General features: G+C 40.8%; 1 protein-coding gene across 1 annotated transcript; it reads right to left on the bottom strand.

Annotated features, from left to right (window-relative positions):
• Positions 1-437: 437 nt before the first annotated feature.
• Positions 438-17,987, bottom strand: LOC112218707 (ammonium transporter Rh type C 1). Its single transcript, XM_042301631.1, has 11 exons — positions 17,713-17,987; positions 7,635-7,827; positions 5,243-5,393; positions 3,807-3,954; positions 3,548-3,714; positions 3,253-3,390; positions 2,916-3,052; positions 2,538-2,662; positions 2,288-2,361; positions 1,805-1,872; positions 438-1,086 (listed from the first exon to the last, which is right to left on the bottom strand). Exons 1-11 carry the CDS (start codon positions 17,933-17,935, stop codon positions 1,047-1,049), a joined length of 1,464 nt encoding a protein of 487 aa, XP_042157565.1. The 5' UTR covers positions 17,936-17,987; the 3' UTR covers positions 438-1,046.
• Between the last annotated feature and the right edge of the window lie 1,169 nt (positions 17,988-19,156).

Genomic DNA, 19,156 nt, shown 5'->3' with positions numbered 1-19,156 from the left:
GGCTGTGATCCACAATACAATGATAATTGAAATAGCCACGCTAGCTTCACCCTCATTTGTGTGCTAGCAAAAATGCTAGGTAGTGCTAGAATCAACAGCCAATCCAGTAGTGGCTGGAAACTATACTGAGCTTTGATTGGTCAATCACGCCTCGATATCGCAAAGTATTTGCATAAAGTTAAACTTTCCCCAACTTAAATCCAACTCTGTTCACTCTCCCTTGCCCATGCATGCTCACATTACCCAGCAGTCCATCTGCCCACTTTTTTTCCTCCGTTGAAAATGAATGGGGCTTCCGTTGTTTCATCACACCCATCGTGGATAGTGGATCCCAGCTGTCAGTTGAATGAAGTGCAGAGTTGGAAGGTTTAGGTTTTTAAAAAATCTATAATTATAAAGTAATTATCAGCAAAGTCAGTGCTAGAAGACAAGTAAAGTTTTTTTGTGAATTATTGTTTTATTTAAATAGATTAGGGCAGACGAAAATGACCATTTGAAACAGCTATTCAATACATCATAGTTGAAGCCAATTTGCTGATTTCCCATTGCCACCCATGAATGGTTCTTGGTCCCCCCTTGGCCCCCCCAATGAAACACCCCAGCAATGGGACCTAAAAAAACATAAATAAACAAACAAAACATGGCATACAGTATACCTGTCAAAAAGGACAGAATCTCCACAAATTCTGATAACTGCAATAAGTATTGGAGCACCAGCATCACCGGAGGTGTGGGCTGTATAAAGACAGTGTACAGTCACATACAGTAGCCTATTTTACAGTTAATATGAATGATTAAGAGTCTGCTTGTGATTCGACATATGCCTGGTGATAAAACATGCCACCATCAATTTTATCTGGCTATTTTATTATTTTCCAATGTGATTTCATTAAAGATAACAAGTATCAGTGTTTCTATAAATTCCATGAACAGAACAGTATAAAGAGTGGTGAAGAGGAGATGACTGGTTTCTGTCCAGCAGGAGTCCGTGTAGGATAGGACCATTAGTTGAAAGTGTAGGGGGGAGATGACATCAGGCTCTAGCGTCAGTTCTGTCTCCGTTCCAAAGATATATTGGATTCTGTTCTGTAAATGACAAGGTTACATTAAGGTTACAACTTTTATGTGTGAAACTGATACACACTGATAGCTGAAACCCCTAAACACATATTTAAACATCAACCATCAAATGAAAGTAAATATATAGGCTGCACAGCTTCTCCAACGCGGTATCATGTCAAGGCTTCAGCCAGCCAGCTAATTCATAAATTATGACCAGTACACTCTTTCTATTTTCAAATTGCTTCACTTAAATGGAATAAAAAGTTGTTTCCTGTTCTTTTCTATATTGTTTTACATCAAATAGACAAATACCTCCTAAATAAATAAAAAATCCATTATTCTAAAAGCAGGATTATTGTCATTTTCAGACCAAGCACAACAGTTACTGTGTAACTTCAAGGTCACTTTCAGAGGTCACTTTCAGAAAGCACCCATGCAGAGCTATGGAGCACCCCTATCTGGGTAGGCCACTGGACACACCCACAGCATTTCAAAGGAGGCGATGGTGCCATGCTGTCTCCACACATTTGAGGCGATACTCACAGTATTGTGTGGGCCCAAACATGGATTGTTTGAACTAGCGGAGGGCATACACTGCTGCCATCTTGATGATACGTGACATAACACATCTTATGAGAACCAAAGCGGTCCTCATGCTGTACCATGAGGTGTAAGAAACATAAACCTTAAAAAAATATTTTAAAACTCCATAATCACACTGTTGCACAAATCTGCTACTTACACTGCCTTGTTCCGCATGTGGTTATTGTACTCCACGGTAGGTGGATTGTTCTCTTCATCCTCAGGTAACTGGGGGCAGAAATCATCATCATCATCATATAACATTTTTTTATTAGAACTTCCAATATCATGTAAAAGAAGAGGTAAACATAGTTTCCACTACCATTTCCTTCCTCAGCCTCTTCAAACCAAAGATAATTTAGACATAACAACAAACAACCCTTATTGGACTGGAGACAAGCTAATAGCTAAATACTGGTATTGGCCATTCCATGTAGGACGTGACAGTATGAGGGAAACACTGTTTTTTAGGTGACAGGGGTGACAGAAACATACACTTCCCTTTAACAATGACATAAATCAGTTAAAATAAAAGGGGTACAATATTACTGAAAAACTAAGAAATCGCCTTCAGAAAAATAGCTCCAACATGGCTTCACAGTCTTCGTGCTATTTAGACTAATGGTTTAGTTCAGTATCTCACCTCCCAGTAGATGTCATCATCAAAGCAGCTGTTATCAGGAGCATCCCCCCAGATCGGTAACCTCAGGATACAGCCTGGGGACAAACACAACATCTCACCAACATTAAGTACACGACTGAGTACATGTAGAAATTATTCAACCCCAGCCAAACAATACTACAATACCACAGTAACTTGGCAGCTATCTTGTAACATGTTCTCATGAAAACACACACACACACACACAACCTAATCGGGACACCACTCTCACCAACAATGATTCCTCCTCCGATTCCAAAGCAGAGGGCAACACAGAGCCCTGCTGCCTGGTGTCCTCCCTGCTGGGTCGGCATCATATCTTTCCATTTCCCCATAAAGTCAAACGTGTTTGCCAACCTATTTAAAAAACAATATTGTTACTCTATATCAGTAAGTCTAAGGAAAACATCACATTTAGAAGCGGCAACAACTGAGCAGACATTCTTTTCATTGCCGCAGTATTCTTGTTGCCCATCTTCTGTGCCACTACTGCATGTGCATAATAATTACAGTTCACCACCTTCAAGCTGCCAATTAGGCCTAAAACTGGTGCAGACTGAAATAATAACAGGCCATTCTTTGGGCATACAGTTGTAACCTGTGAACTCACCCCTCCGTGCCATAGACACCTTTACTGGCGGCTGCAGCAGTGATGGCGCCCACAATGCCCCCTATGACCCCAGGCATGGCATGGAGGTTGTGGATGCCACACGTGTCATGGATCTTCAGATATTTCTCCATGAATGGCTGAGGGGACAAAGACACATAGCTAGCTACATGACCACTAATCAAAAAGGAGTAGCCTAGTCATGAGCCACTAACTAGTCCCAATTATACTAGCGAATAGCCACTATACTCCTTCACTGCATTCAGTAAACACATTTAGTGAAATGTTGCAGACAGAAAACTCATGAATGAAACTGATGTGACTCCATATTCTACGTTACCGTGATATAAATGTAGCCCAGGGTGGAGATGATGCCACAGCAGAATCCTACAATCAGAGACCCATAAGGCATTAGCATGAACTCCGCTGCCGTTCCCACGGCAACTCCCCCGGCCAGTGTGGCGTTCTGGATGTGAACCTGGAACAAAGGAGTTGGCCAATAGCTTGAGTGGAGATGCAGTACATGATAAAAGTTAGTAGGTACAGTATGATCATAGGAGTTGGCAAGACAGCACAAACAGATCTGGGACCGGGCTAATGTATGTAATGCACACCACGTGGGTCCATTACATTACCATGTCCAGCTTGCCGGTCTTCTGGGAGAGACTGGAGATGGCTATGGAGGTGAGGACAGTGGCGGCCAGGGACAGGTAGGTGTTGATGGCTGCTCTATGCTGCCCATCCCCGTGGTCCGAGATGGCCGAGTTAAAACTAGGCCAGAACATCCACAGGAACAGGGTTCCTATGGGGCAGGAATGGATCAATGTTGATACAGTTTCACCAATATGAGTATGGCAAATGTGAAAAGTGTCAACCATTATGGCTCAGCCTCACCGATCATGGCAAAGACATCTGAATGATAGACGGAGCCAATCCGATGCTTGCTCTGGTCCAGGTTGGGCCGGTACAGCATCCACGAGATGGACAGACCATAATAAGCCCCAAATGTGTGGATCACCATGGAGCCACCAGCATCCCTGGCCTATAATGTAGAATGATATCCAGTAAACCAGCCACCTTATTAGTATGTACTCTGAACAAAAATATAAATGCAACATATAAAGTGTTGGTCCTAGAAAATTTTAATGTGCACAAAAAGCTTATTTCTCTCAAATTTTGTCCACCAATTTGTTTGCATCCCTGTTAGTGAGCATTTGTCCTTTGCCAAGATAATCCATCTACCTTACAGGTGTGGCATATCTAAAAGTTGATTCAACAGCATGATTATTACACAGGTGTAGCATTCCTTTAGTCAGCATGACTGCAGGAATGTCCACCTGTGCTGTTGCCAGAATATTGAATACAATTTAATATTAATTTCTCTACCATAAGCAGCCTCCAGCATTGTTTTAGAGAATTTTGCAGTACGTCCAACCAAACTCACAACCGCAGACCACGTGTATGGCACCGTGTTGGCAAGCGGTTTTCTGATGTCAGGGTTGTGAACAGAGTTCCCCATGGTGACGGTGGAGTTATGGTATGGACAGGCATAAGCTATGGACAACGAACACAATTGCATTTTATCGATGGCAATTTGAATGCACAGAGACACCGTGACGAGATCCTGAGGCCCATTGTCATGCCATTCATCCGCCACCATCACCTCATGTTTCAGCATTATAATGCACAGATCTGTAAACAATTCCTGGAAGCTTTAAAGGTCCCAGTTCTTCCATGGCCTGCATACTCACCAGACATGTCACCCATTGAGCATGTTTGGGATGCTCTGGATCGACGTGTATGACAGTGTGTTCCAGTTCCCGCCAATATCCAGCAACTTCACACAGACATTAAAAAAGGAGTGGGACAACATTCCACAGGCCACAATCAATAGCCTGATGAACTCTATGCAAAGGAGATACATCACGCTGCATGATGCAAATGGTAGTCACACCAGATACTGACTGGTTTTCTGATCCACTCCCTTACTTTAATAAAAAAGTTATCACCAACAAATGTATATCTGCATTCACAGTCATGTGAAATCCATAGATTAGGGCCTAAATAATATATTTAATTTAACTGATTTCCTTATATGAACTGTAATTCAGTAAAATCTTTGAAATTGTTGCATGTTGCGTTTGTAATTTTGTCCAGTATAGATATCTGTATCTATTCCATTAAGCTTTATTGTAAAGGTAAATGCATTCAATCAATCAAACAAGCACGTACCATGACACAGCATCACTGTGTGCCATTCTTGAGAACCATGTATGCAGGTTTTATGCAGGACTTAATGTTAAAGCCTTTATTATTTAGTAAAGACTTACATGTATGAGGCTGAGGATGATATACTCCTCCACAGCATACAGAGTGACTCCAAAAAGCGTCATCACCATCAACTGGACTGGGCTCACCTTGCCTAGCACCGCCCCGTACGCTATCAGGCAGCTGGCTACACAGAAGTCTGCATTGATCATGCTGAGAAGGACAGAACCAGGGTAAGATTAGAATGTATACTGGGTCAGTGTCAGCCTGGTACCAGATATGTTTGTGCTGTATTTTGTCATTTGGTCACTGACTACATTTACAAGTGCACAGTGTTCCGGATAGTAGCTCATATCCCCCTGAACGGCTTATTTGGGATAAACTGTTTACATGCACCTTTGATATCCTGCTCACGAGTATCCCTGTCTCCAGAAATAAACAGAATATTCCTAATTGAAGTTCATATGGGTTAAATGGAATAATAACTGAAATGTGGACACTGACAGTGGGTGGGCCTATAACCTCTCACATGTAAAATAATGTAATATTAACTCCTGCAGAATTATGCATTTCTTGCAGTGAAATTATACAACAAATATACATTTAGTCTTGGGAACAGGAGTGGAGAGATATGATTTCAGACAGTATTTCAACCACATAAAATATGCACACAGTCTTATCAGAAACGTGTTTATCATTTTCTCATCTTTTCATTTCCTTTAAACCGGTCAAACTGATGACATTTGGACATTCTGCAATGGAACAATCTTTCCAATATTTCTCCCCGGCCCCTAAACGAAACATTCAACTTTAGCAGTGTTAATTAACTTGATTAATAATGCATTCATTCTGTCGATGTATGAAATTATTCTCGGGAACATTTTATTTAGTCTTCTGAGGCAACAAGTTATGACAGAAGAGAAGCTGCATGTATCTAACTATAGTTGACAAACAAATGGCCTACCAAATGTCAGAAATTATAATATGGCCTCCCAAATGTCGGATATTATAAGCAGAAACATATATAAATTTGTGGTGAAAGTAGCCTTAACCGGTAGGCTATATGGTCCAGTAAGGAGTATCAGCAAAATACATTATTCTGGAATTATTATGGTGGATGGAACTGTGCAGGTATAGCATGCTTTTTTATGTTAATTGGTTTGACAATCAGATTAAAACATCATAACACAACAACCATGACATGCTAAACTGAGCCTGCACAGACCACGAAAAACAACAGTAAAGGGAATAAAGTTTTGACATGCCACAGTATCCCATCTAAGATCAGCATATCCCAGGCATCTTATCCGGGTTTCTCATAACCGGGATACAAGCTTTTCATGGTTATTGTAAACGGGATATTATGTTTATATGCATCAACTCAAAAACAGAATACTAAAGTATCCCAAATAATAACGGGATATTGGTGAGTCTATGTTTTAAAAGTGTAGCATGACCATATCATTGTCCCTTTAAAATGGTCGCAGAAAATAATGACAATGACTTCATCCTCAAAGGCCAATAGTTGAATAATAATTTAAGAACCTTGTTATTAAATTGCCAGTCCAACTTTATGATACAGTATACTGACTTGTTCAATTTGTATCCTTCAGTAGTTTGTTACAAATGAAACCACACACAGAGCTGCACCCCTTTAAGCACAGTATTTCTATGATCTCACATAACCCACCTATACACACACACACACACACACACACACACACACACACACACACACACACACACACACACACACACACACACACGTACACACGTTTGCTTACACGCACACACGTCACACAGACAAGCACCCACACATAGAGTGTTATCTGTTAATACAATACTTCAACAGTATCATAAATGCGTGATTACATGTAGTACTGTGTTTTTGTTTGCCCTCACATTATTGTGTCCACAGACAGTATATCTCACAAGCCAGGAGGATCAACAGTAAAAGATGATACATAAGGGATTTTCAAATGCAGACTGGTTCCTCCACTTCTCTGGCATCACGATAGGTTCTCTCTGGCACTCCCACCATGCACGCATACAGGATTCGTTTCCATCCACACATGTTATTCTATAGATTGATTTCAATGATGTAGGCATATGTTTTGCACGACTGACTCATTCACATAGGACTCATTCATTAGGTTAATCATAATATGTAAAGTATCTGTCCAATTATAGTCAGTGAATGGTCAGCCAGAAGGGCTCTATACATTGTTGGATGGGTTGAGATTTGTTTATGTTACTTACATTACAATGTAAAGTGTTTTTTTTAATATAAATCCATACAATATTCACTTTCGCCTTTCCAGGTGACCACTGTGGTGACATCACTTTCACCTATCAAATATGACACCAGCATTCACTGATCTCATTAGTCACAAAGGACAGAAGATTCAAAGAAACAAGTTTAACGCTGTTAGACCAAAACCGAGGAACTCTAACCTCTCCACGCCGATCTTGATCTTGCCGTCCATTGGGTCCAGAGAGTGGAACCATCCCTGCATCAGAAGTGCCCACTGAAGGCCGAAGCCGGCGATGAGGAAGTTGAAGCCAACGGCACCGAAGCTGTAGCGCTTCAGGAAGGTCATGAGGAAACCGAAGCCCACAAAGATCATCACATGGACATCCTGGAAACCTGGGGGAAAAAGAGGGCGAGGCGTGGTAGGTGGGGGAGAGGTAGGGAAGGTTATAAGGTGCAGATCAACACTTAGGGAAATGAGAGGGTCAATTGTAATCAGTTACATATTAATCCTTGTTCTACAAAGAGAATGGATTAGACATGGAAACTAAACTCAGCAAGAAATGAAACGTCCCTTTTTCCAGACCCTGTCTTTCAAAGATATTTCGTAAAAATCCAAATAACTTCACAGATCTTCATTGTAAAGGGTTTAAACACTGTTTCCCATGCTTGTTCAATGAACCATAAACAATTATTGAACATGCACCTGTGGAACAGTCATTAAGACACTAACAGCTTACAGACAATAGGCAGTAAGGGTGGCAGGTAGCCTAGTGGTTAGAGTGTTGGACTTGTAACCGAAAGGTTGCAAGATTGAATCCCTGAGCTGACAAGGTCAAAATCTGTCGTTCTGACCCTGAACAAGGCAGTTAACCCACTGTTCCTAGGATGTCATTGAAAATAAGAATTTGTTATGAACTGACATGCCTAGTTTAAAAAAATTAAGGTCACAGTTATGAAAGCTTAGGACACTAAAGAGGCCTTCCACTGACTCTGAAAAACACCAAAAGAAAGATGCCTTGGGTCCCTGCTCATCTGTGTGAATGTGGCATTAGGGCTGCAGATGTGGCCAGGGCAATACATTGCAATGTCAGTACTGTGAGATGCCTAAGACAGTGCTACATAATGGACAGCTGATTGTCCTTGCAGTGGCAGACCATGTGTAACAACACCTGCACAGGATCGGTACATCTGAACATCACACCTGTGGGACAGGTACAGGATGGCAACAACAACTGCCTGAGTTACACCAGGAATGCACAATCACTCAATCAGTGCTTAGACTGTCGGCAATAGGCTGAGAGAGGCTGGACTGAGGGCTTGTAGGCCTGTTGTAAGGCAGGTCCTCACCAGACATCACCGGCAACAATGTTGCCTATGGGCACAAACCCACTGTTGATGGTCAGACAGGACTGGCAAAAAGTCCTCTTCACTGATGAGTCGCGGTTTTGTCTCTCCAGGGGTGATGGTCGGATTCGCGTTTATCGTTGAAGGAATGAGCGTTACACCGAGGCCTGTACTCTGGTGCGGGATTGATCGGAGGTGGAGGGTCCGTCATGGTCTGGGGCGGAGTGTCACAGCATCATTGGACAGAGCTTGTTGTCATTGCAGGAAATCTCAACGCTGTGCGTTACAGGGAAGACATCCTCCTCCCTCATTTGGTACCCTTCCTGCAGACATGACCCTCCAGCATGACAATGCCACCAGCCATACTGCTCGTTATGGGTGTGATTTCCTGCAAGACAGGAATGTCAGTGTTCTGCCATGGCCAGCGAAGAGCCCGGATCTCAATCCCAATGAGCACTTCTGGGACCTGTTGAATCGAGGATGAGGGCTAGGGCCATTCCCCCCAGAAAAATCAGGGAACTTGCAGGTGCCTTGGTGGAAGAGTGGGGTAACATCTCACAGCAAGAACTGGCAAATCTGGTGCAGTCCATGAGGAGGAGATGCACTGCAATACTTAATGGTGGCTTCACCAGATACTGACTGTTACTTTTGATTTTGAACCCCCCTTTGTTCAGGGACACATTATTCCATTTCTGTGGAACTTGTTCAGTTTGTGTCTCAGTTGTTGAATCTTGCTATGTTCATACAACTATATACACATGTTATGTTTTCTGAAAATAAACGCAGTTGACAGGGAGAGGACGTTTCTTTTTATGCTGATTTTATATATAGGCTATCCACCCTCTGTGGAAACTATGTAGTAAAATGTCTGATGATTTCCCTTCTTCACCTGCTGATTAAATATAGTGCAACAAGACCACTCATGGTCGGTAAAGTTCTCTACATCTGAGCGATTTAAACAAACATTATTGCAATCACCATGGTCACAACTGTAACCTGTCAACTCCATCTCCCTTATATAGTAAGACAGAATAAGATTTTTGGTTCAAACATGTTGTAACGGCAGATCTCCTCTTCGTCTGAAGAGGAGTAAGGATCGGACCAAGATGCAGCGTGGTAAGTGTCCATAATGTTTTTAATAAAGACAAATGAACACTCGAACAAAAAACAATAAACGATCATGTGAAATCTACAACAAAAAAAAAACAGTACCATGTGGCGAGAAACACACACACGGAAACAAACACCCACAAACCAACAGTGAAACCCAGGCTACCTAAGTATGATTCTCAATCAGAGAAAACTAACGACACCTGCCTCTGATTGAGAACCGTACTAGGCCGAAACAGAAACCAAACATAGAAAAACAAACATAGACTGCCCACCCCAACTCACGCCATGACCATACTAAATAAAGACAAAACAAAGGAAATAAAGGTCAGAATGTGACACATATTCATTTTAATTAGGTTTTACAGTCATAAAGCAACTGAGGAAAAACAAAATTGCTATGTAGTATACCACTTGAATAAAGAAGAAAAATATGCAATTTGTCAACTTTATAGAACAATACACTCGGTCAGAGTGCTGAAAGATCCAGTAGAATAGTTATTTTTTCTTGGGGAAAGTTAAATAAACAAATGTCCATGTTTTACAAATATTTGTAATTAACTTGTATTTTTAGAGACAAGAATATATCTGTTTTGAGTACAGTTGAAGTTGGAAGTTTACATACACTTAGGTTGGAGTCATTAAAACTAGTTTCTCAACCAATCCACAAATGTCTTGTTAACAAACTATAGTTTTGACAAGTGGGTTAGGACATCTACTTTGTGCATGACACAAGTAATTTTTCCAACAATTGTTTACAAATAGATTATTTCACTGTATCACAATTAATTCACTGTATCACAATTCCAGTTGGTCTGAAGTTTTAACATACACTAAGTTGACTGTGCCTTTTAAACAGCTTGGAAAATTCCAGAAAATTATGTCATGTCTTTAGAAGTTTCTGATAGGCTAATTGACATAATTTGAGTCAATTGGAGGTGTACCTGTGGATGTATTTCAAGGCCTATCTTCAAACTTAGTGCCTCTTTGCTTGACATCGTGGGAAAATCAAAAAATATCAGCCAAGACCTTGTGGACCTCCACAAGTCTGATTTTCCTTGGAAGCAATTTCCAAATGCCTGAAGGTACCATGTTCATCTGTACAAACAATAGTAAGCAAGTATAAAAACCATGGGACCACGCAGCTGTCATACTATAGATTATTTGTTGCGTATGTGTTGCGAAAAGTGCAAATCAATCCCAGAACAACAGCAAAGGACCTTGTGAAGATGCTGGAGGAAACAGGTACAAAAGTATCTATATCCACAGTAAAACGAGTTCTATATCGACATAACCTGAAAGGCTGCTCAGCAAGGAAGAAGGCACTGCTCCAAATCCGCCATAAAAAAGCCAGACTACGGTTTACAACTGCACATGGGGACAAAGATTGTAATTTTTGGAGAAATGTCCTCTGGTCTGATGAAACAAAAATAGAACTGTTTGGCCATAATGACCATCGTTATGTTTGGAGGGAAAAGGGGGAGGCTTTCAAGCCGAAGAACACCATCCGAACCGTGAAGCACGGGGGTGTCACGCCCTGACCTTAGAGATCCTTTTAATTCTCTATTTGGTTAGGTCAGGGTGTGACTAAGGTGGGAAATCTATGTTTTCTATTTCGAAGTTGGCCGGGTGTGGTTCCCAATCAGAGGCAGCTGTCTATCGTTGTCTCTGATTGGGGATCATACTTAGGCAGCCTTTTTCCACCTGTAGTTTGTGGGATCTTGTTTTTGGTACTGTGCTGTTTAGCCCTACTAGACGTTACGGTTCGTTTTGTATTTTGTTGTTTTTTCGGTGTTCATTTAATAAATTGAACTGTACGCCTACCACGCTGCACCTTGGTCCGATCCTTCCATCGAAGAGCGTAACAGGGGGTGGCAGCATCATGTTGTGGGGGTGCTTTGCTGCAGGAGGGAATGGTGCACTTCACAAAATAAATGGGGAAGGAAAATTATGTGGATATATTGAAGCAACATCTCAAGACATCAGTCAGGAAGTAAAATCTTGGTCGCAGATGGGTCTTCCAAATGGACAATGACCCCAAGCATACTTCCAAAGTTGGGGCAAAATGGCAAAGTCAAGGTATTGGAGTGGCCATCACAACACCCTGACCTCAATCCTATAGAACATTTGTGGGCAGAACTGAAAAAGCGTGTGCGAGCAAGGAGGCCTACAAACCTGACTCAGTTACACCAGCTCTGTCGGGAGGAATGGGCTAAAATTCACCCAACTTATTGTGGGAAGCTTGTGGAAGGCCACCTGAAATGTTTGACCCAAGTTAAACAATTTAAAGAATGCTACCAAATCCTTATTGAGTGTGTGTAAACTTCTGACCCACTGGGAATGTGAGAAAAGCTGAGCCAGTGGGAATGTGATAAAAATAAAAGCTGAAATAAATAATTTTCTCTACTAACTACTCACAGGGAATTTTTACTAGGATTAAATGTCAGGAATTGTGAAACACTGAGTTTAAGGATAAGGTGTATGTGATCTTCCAACTTCAACTGTATCTATTGTGAACTCCGTCAGTGGCTTGTCAGCTTTGTCACAGATTGCTGACCCCCTTAACATATTTTTTGGGGGGTAATATTCAGAAAAATATATGTTAACCATTGTCATGCAATATATGCTTACACTATTGAAGTATTTGCTGTACTGGACATAAAGGATCATATTTCCTTAATAAATCTTGTTTTACGTTCTGAATCTTGAAAAACATGCCAAAGTAAAACAAGACAAAAATATGTTTGGAGATTTGTATTTCATATTTGAATAATCTAATGTTAGAATTAAACAATCAAGGCCTTTAAACACTTGTTCGAACAATAAATGTCAAAATGAAATTCCTCTGATGGAGTTGACATAAATCCAGTTACAGTAGGAGTATTTTATGAAAAAATGTTTTAATTAGGAGGTTGTTCCTTTACATGGTGTGATAGCTGATACTTTGGTCTATATACAGTACCAGTCAAAAGTTTGGACACACCTACTACATTGTATAATAATGAAATACTATGAAATAACACATATGGAATCATGTAGTAACCAAAAAACTGTTAAACAAATCAGGAGTTCCCACATATGCTGAGTACTTGTTGGCTGTTTTTCATTAACTCTGCGGTCCAACTCATCCTAAACCATCTCAATTGGGTTGAGTTTGGGTGATTTTGGAGGCCAGGTCATCTGATGCAGCACTCCATCACTCTCCTTCTTGGTCAAATAGCCCTTACACAGGCTGGAGTTGGGTCATTGTCCTGTTGAAAACAAATGATAGTACCACTAAGCGCACACCGGATGGGAGGGTGATTTGCTGCAGAATGCTGTGGTAGCCATGCTGGTTAAGTGTGCCTTGAATTCTAAATAAATCACAGACAGTGTCACCAGCAAAGCACCCCCACGCCATCACACCTCCTCCATGCTTCACGGTGTGAACCACACATGCGGAGATAATCTATTTACCTACTCTGCATCTCACAAAGATACAGCGGTTTGGACTCATCAGACGAAAGGACAGATTTCCACCTGTCTAATGTCCATTGCTCGTGTTTCTTGGCCCAAGCATGTTTCTTCTTATTGGTGTCCTTTAGTAGTGGTTTCTTTGCAGCATTGCAACCATGAAGGCCTGATTCACGCAGTCTCATCTGAATAGTTGATGTTGACATGTGTCTGTGACTTGAAATCTGTGAAGCATTTATTTGGGCTGCAATCTGAGGTGGAGTTAACTCTAATGTACTCATTCTCTACATCAGAGGTAACTCTGGGTCTTCCTTTCCTGTCGGTCCTCATGAGAGCCAGTTTCATCATAATGTTTAATGTTTTTTTGCGACTGCACTTGAAGTTCTTGACATTTTCAGCATTGACTGACCTTCATGTCTTAAAGTAATGATGGACTGTCATTTCTCTTTGCTCATTTGAGCTATTCTTGCCATAATATGGACTTGGTCTTTTACCAAAAAAAGGCTTTCTTCTGTATAACACCCCTACCTTGTCACAACACAACTGATTGGCTCAAACGCATTAAGAGAGGAAAGAAATTCCACAAATTGTCTTTTAACAAAGCACTCCTGTTAATTGAAAGGCATTCCAGGTGACTACCTCATGACACTGGTTGAGAGAATACCAAGAGTGTGCAAAGCTGTCATCAAGGCAAAGGGTGGCTACTCAAATATAAAATATATTTAGCTTTGTTTAACACTTTTTTTGGTTACTACATGTGTTAATTCATAGTTTTGATGTTTAAACTACTTTTCTACAATGTAGAAAATAGTAAAATAAAGAAAAACCCTTGAATGAGTTGATGTGTCCAAACTTTTGACTGGTACTCTATATAACTTTAATGCTGTTATTATTAAGAAAAATAATTGTGATTGTCCCGTCTTTCAAAAAACCCTGTTTCACAACATGGCATGTGAGCGAGTGAGGGTGACATGGGGGATAATGGAAATGTCAAGAGTGAAAATGATGCAAACATGGTTCAAGGACATCTCTGTGTTACTAACTGTGTAGATACAGTATACACAAATAACCTCATAGTACGAGTAGAAAGCTGTTTACATGGAAGTTTTGGTTTCTGTCCATGCTGGAAGCCCCATATTTACAATGTGTACATCCCCCCCCCCCCATGCAAAATCATCGAGGGCTCATCTAGAACGTACCATACCGAAACTCAAGATTAAGCTTCTTGGGATACTCACATTGCAGTTCCACAACGTTCAAAAGGAAAACATGAGCATGCTCAAGGGCATAGACACAATATACAGACTAAAACATAGAAGGTGATGTATGGAGGCCAAACATAAACATATACAGTTTGTATAAATAATGTACAGGTAAAAAGGGATGCAAAACATTATTGTGAACTTGGTAGACGCAAATACTTAATTTGACATTTTTTACAAGAAAACAAATTCAAATCAAATCAAATTATATTAGTCACATGCTCCGAATACAACAGGTGTAGGTGTTTTCACCTTACAGTGAAATGCTTACTTACGAGCCCCTAACCAACAATGCAGTTTCAAAAAATACATATAGGAACAAGAGATAAAAGTGACAAGCAATTAAAGAGCAGCAGTGAAATAACAATAGCAAGACTATACAGGGGGTACAATGCGCGGGGTCACCGGTTATTTGAGGAAGTATGTACATGTAGGTAGAGTTATTAAAGTGACGATGCATAGATGACAACAGAGACTAGCAGTGGTATAAAGAGGGGGTGGGGGGCAGTGCAAATAGAGCAGAGAGAACAGTCTATGACTAGGGTGACTGGAGTCTTTGACAATTTTTAGGGCCTTCCTCTGACAGCGCCTGGTATTTAGGTCCTGGATAGCAGAAAGCTTGGCCCCAGTAATGTACTGGGCCGTTCACACTACCCTCTGTAGTGTCAGAGGCCGAGCAGTTGCCATACCAGGAAGTGATGCAACCATGCTCTCGATGGTGCAGCTGTAGAATCTTTTGAGGTTCTGAGGACTCATGCCAAATCTTTTCAGTCTCCTGAGGGGGAATAGGTTTTGTCGTGCCCTCTTCACGACTGTCTTGGTGTTTGGACCATGATAGTTTGTTGGTGACGTGGACACCAAAGAACTTGAAGCTCTCAACCTGCTCCACTGCAGCCCCGTCGATGAGAATGGGAATGTGCTCTGTCCTCTTTTTCCTGTAGTCCACAATCATCTCCTTTGTCTTGATCACGTTGAGGGAGAAGTTGTTGTCCTGGCACCACACTGCCAGGTCTTTGACCTCCTCCCTATAGGCTGTCTCATCGTTGTCGGTGATCAGGACTACCACTGTTGTGTCATCGGCAAATTTAATGATTGTGTTGGAGTCGTGCCTGGCCATGCAGTCATGAGTGAACAGAGAGTACAGGAGGGAACTGAGAGTACAGGAGGGAACTGAGAGTACAGGAGGGAACTGAGCACGCACCCCCTGTCACTGACTTCCAATTTCATCATCCTTTGAAAGTCATCATCCAAGTGAATTTATTTATTTTTATTTAACCTTTATTTCACTAGGCAAGTCAGTTAAGAACACATTCTTATTTACAATGATGGCCTAGGAACAGTGGGTTAACTGACTTGTTCAGAGGCAGAACGATTTTTACCTTGTCAGCTCAGGGATTCGATCTTGCAACATTTCGGTTACTGGCCCAACGCTCTAACCACTAGGATACATGCCGCCCCAAAATAATCATTTGGCCAACAGAAATTACTCTTGGCTACATCCACAGGACACACCAGTATGAATAAATACTAGCATTAACAAGCCAGTATCATTTTCAAGATGAGCAGCCAAAACTGTCTGGTGCATTCAAGAGGACAACAGGTTGCATTCGCACTGTGAAACATTAGTTACTCAAATAAAAAGTGTACATAACAGTCTAATATACTACCACAGATGTAGGATTTTAATTTGAGGTAGTTTGCTACAGCAGGGAAATAATCCTGCAGCAACAGAAAATGTGAATTATGTGGATTATAATTAAATTTACCTTTTTGTAGGGTTTGATACATTTTTTGTAAGGGAAAATCATGTCAAAATTACAAGTGGAAATGTAGCCTAGCAGTTAGCGCAGTAACCAAAAGGTTGCTGGCTCAAATACATGAGACGACAAGGTGAAAAATTGATGTGTACTTGAGCAAGGCATTTAACCCTAATTTGCTCCAGGCTAACCATTTCACTGCACCTATCTGGTGTATGTGACAATAAAAAAAAAAATTCTTAAATACACTGCAAGTTTTAAATGTCCTGCATCGCAGGAAAGTTCCCCTGCAACAGGGTGATCAAATTAAGATCCTACATGTTACCCACTCTTATATAATATCAGGTTAACAAATACAGCATCTATTTGTACCAGACAAACAATATGGCCCTTGAAGAAAACTCCCTGCCTAGTTCAGATTGTCCCCATACTGACTTCAGAGATCAAATGACCTACTCCTCGATCTCATGCTTGATTGGTCTCTATACAACAGACTGTGACAGCAAAATCATTTATCACCTGACATCCAACACCCTATAAGAGATGGTCCTGCGGTAGGACTGACACCCACACCTGTACTGAGCTAAATTCAACCACACCCTCATAATTCTACAACAGGTGAAATAAGATTCTATACAACGAATTGAACTGAAGCTCAACAACACACACACAACCATGCACAGACAACACACACATGTAACACACACGCACCGCCTTGATGTTCATTATTCATCTTGTAATTCTAGCAATTTCATATGATATAAGCATCAGGGAGTCTGCAGATGCACCTGTTGTGAGAGGGTGTGGGGGATAACGAACTTTAGGAAGAGGGACAAAGCCCACTGGAAATATATTGTACACCTGTGTGTATATGTGACAGATCATTGAAAGTTAGTATGACATTCCTGGAAAATACAAAAATCCTACCTCTTGGGTAATAGACCTATTATAATCTATATTTTTCACAACTATTACATGACATGTTATTGCTGAACAAAAGTTTAATTTAATAATTTTATCCAATGTTCAACTATAATGTTCACGTTCTGGTCATTGCCTTGCAAGTACAAATAAGCATATGGAATTGCGAAGCATCAGCTCTCATAAGCTTATGTGTTCAATAATTTTCTTAATATGACAATAAAAAGTGATCATTTGTGGAAAAGGACTACCCTAATAGCCCACGTTTCTAAATAAAACAACCAAATTGGCAAAGATTTGTTTAGAATATATATAATTATTTTATTTCATAAATGTTTGGTTGGTGAAATAAAATCAAAATAATAAACCAATATAAAAAGAAAACAATCAAAATTGAAACGCAAAAGAGCAGGTCATTTTGGGTCACTTACTTGGATATCTGAAATAGAAGTCGTTCTCAATGTTACTGGATATGTTATTAGATGTTTTATGCTCTATCCAATGTGCGTCGGATTCCTCGTTATAACGGATAAAAATGCCGAATAAGATGATCATGGCAATTTGCCATACGAAACACACTGCTGGAAGACTAATTCGGACATTGGTATTTTTCGGCCGGTCACAGCATTGCCTGAAGCTTTGTATACAACCCATTGTGTTATCGTTACAATGGTTCAGTTGCCTTTGGTGCCTTATGGAGAAAGACGGCAAATATTATATAGAGTAGAGTGTAAGCGATGACAGAAGTTCTAGGTGGCCCCGTAGGGTGTTGGCGGGGGTGTGTCTGCTTCGCTTGGAATCTTCTGAGTCACCTCCTGCCCTCCCGAAGTAGCATTGAATTAACTTTTTCTCACACGATCTTGTAGATTATTTTCAAGTCATCACAATAGACTGCATAAAATGTATATATACTACGAGTCCTGTCCTAGTCTCCTCTCCTACATAATCAGTAAGGAAAATATTGGACAGATTTTAATCATGTTGCTATGACAATACTCTCACCATAGACCATAATATATCCATGACTCTCAACTACACAGTTCTTTCGCATCAGTAATTCTACACAGTTTTGTCAGTTTGTCATACAGTATAAGGAAAAGCAATTGAATATTATGTAGAATAGAATTACATTAAATAACATAGGGCCCACTGCACACATCACAATTCCCCCTTGCCCCTGGGTGACCAGGTAATATTTGTTGCTGTCATTAGAATTTGTTTGCTGTCATTAGAACAAAGTGGGGGCAATGACACCGGGGCAGTCAAGCAGGAGCCTAGCCTGCACTTCTGAAGGTCTGCACACCATACACATATGTCCTACATACACATAAAATAATCCTGAACTCCCTGACCATAATCTTTTTATTTTAAGTGTTTACAATAGCAGAAAAACATGTCTTTATGTATTTGATACCATTCCAATTATTCCGCTCCAGCCATTACCACAAGCGTGTCCTTCCCAATTAAGGGCTCACTAACCTCCTGTGCCTTACAAACTGATGAAGTGTTGGAAGAAACTGAAAGGGGAGAAACTTGAGCAAGTTGTAAGATTCCACTACACAGAAAAGCCTGTCAAATACTCGAGTCTGACATTATATACAGTCAGGTGCAAAATGACTGGCAACCTTGATAAAGATGAGCAAAAAAGACTGTATAAAATATATAATACAAATGCTGAGCTATATAGTATGCAAAATATGCTGTAGCATATACCCTACGCATCGCGGCAATAGGGATAAGCCACTTGGTGGGAATTGTAATGTGGCTCATACAGCGAGGATCTCTACACTGCCTCCTCCGAATGGGAAGGCACGTCCCCATGACTCGACTACTCAGTCCAGTGGCCTTACACCCGCCATTCCACTTCTGACACCA

Source organism: Oncorhynchus tshawytscha, linkage group LG19, assembly GCF_018296145.1.
Source record: "Oncorhynchus tshawytscha isolate Ot180627B linkage group LG19, Otsh_v2.0, whole genome shotgun sequence".
NCBI lineage: Eukaryota > Metazoa > Chordata > Actinopteri > Salmoniformes > Salmonidae > Oncorhynchus > Oncorhynchus tshawytscha.
Note: the sequence above shows the minus strand (reverse complement) of the source record. Positions and strands in the feature narration are given on the sequence as shown.

Excerpts from the sequence above, each read along its gene's own strand:
- LOC112218707 (XM_042301631.1), bottom strand. The coding sequence starts at position 17,935 with ATGGGTTGTATACAAAGCTTCAGGCAATGCTGTGACCGGCCGAAAAAT. Across the intron at positions 3,955-5,242 it reads TCATCCTCAGCCTCATACAT|GCCAGGGATGCTGGTGGCTC; the intron begins GTAAGTCTTTAC and ends TCTACATTATAG. Across the intron at positions 2,362-2,537 it reads CGGAGGAGGAATCATTGTTG|GCTGTATCCTGAGGTTACCG; the intron begins GTGAGAGTGGTG and ends GTTTGTCCCCAG.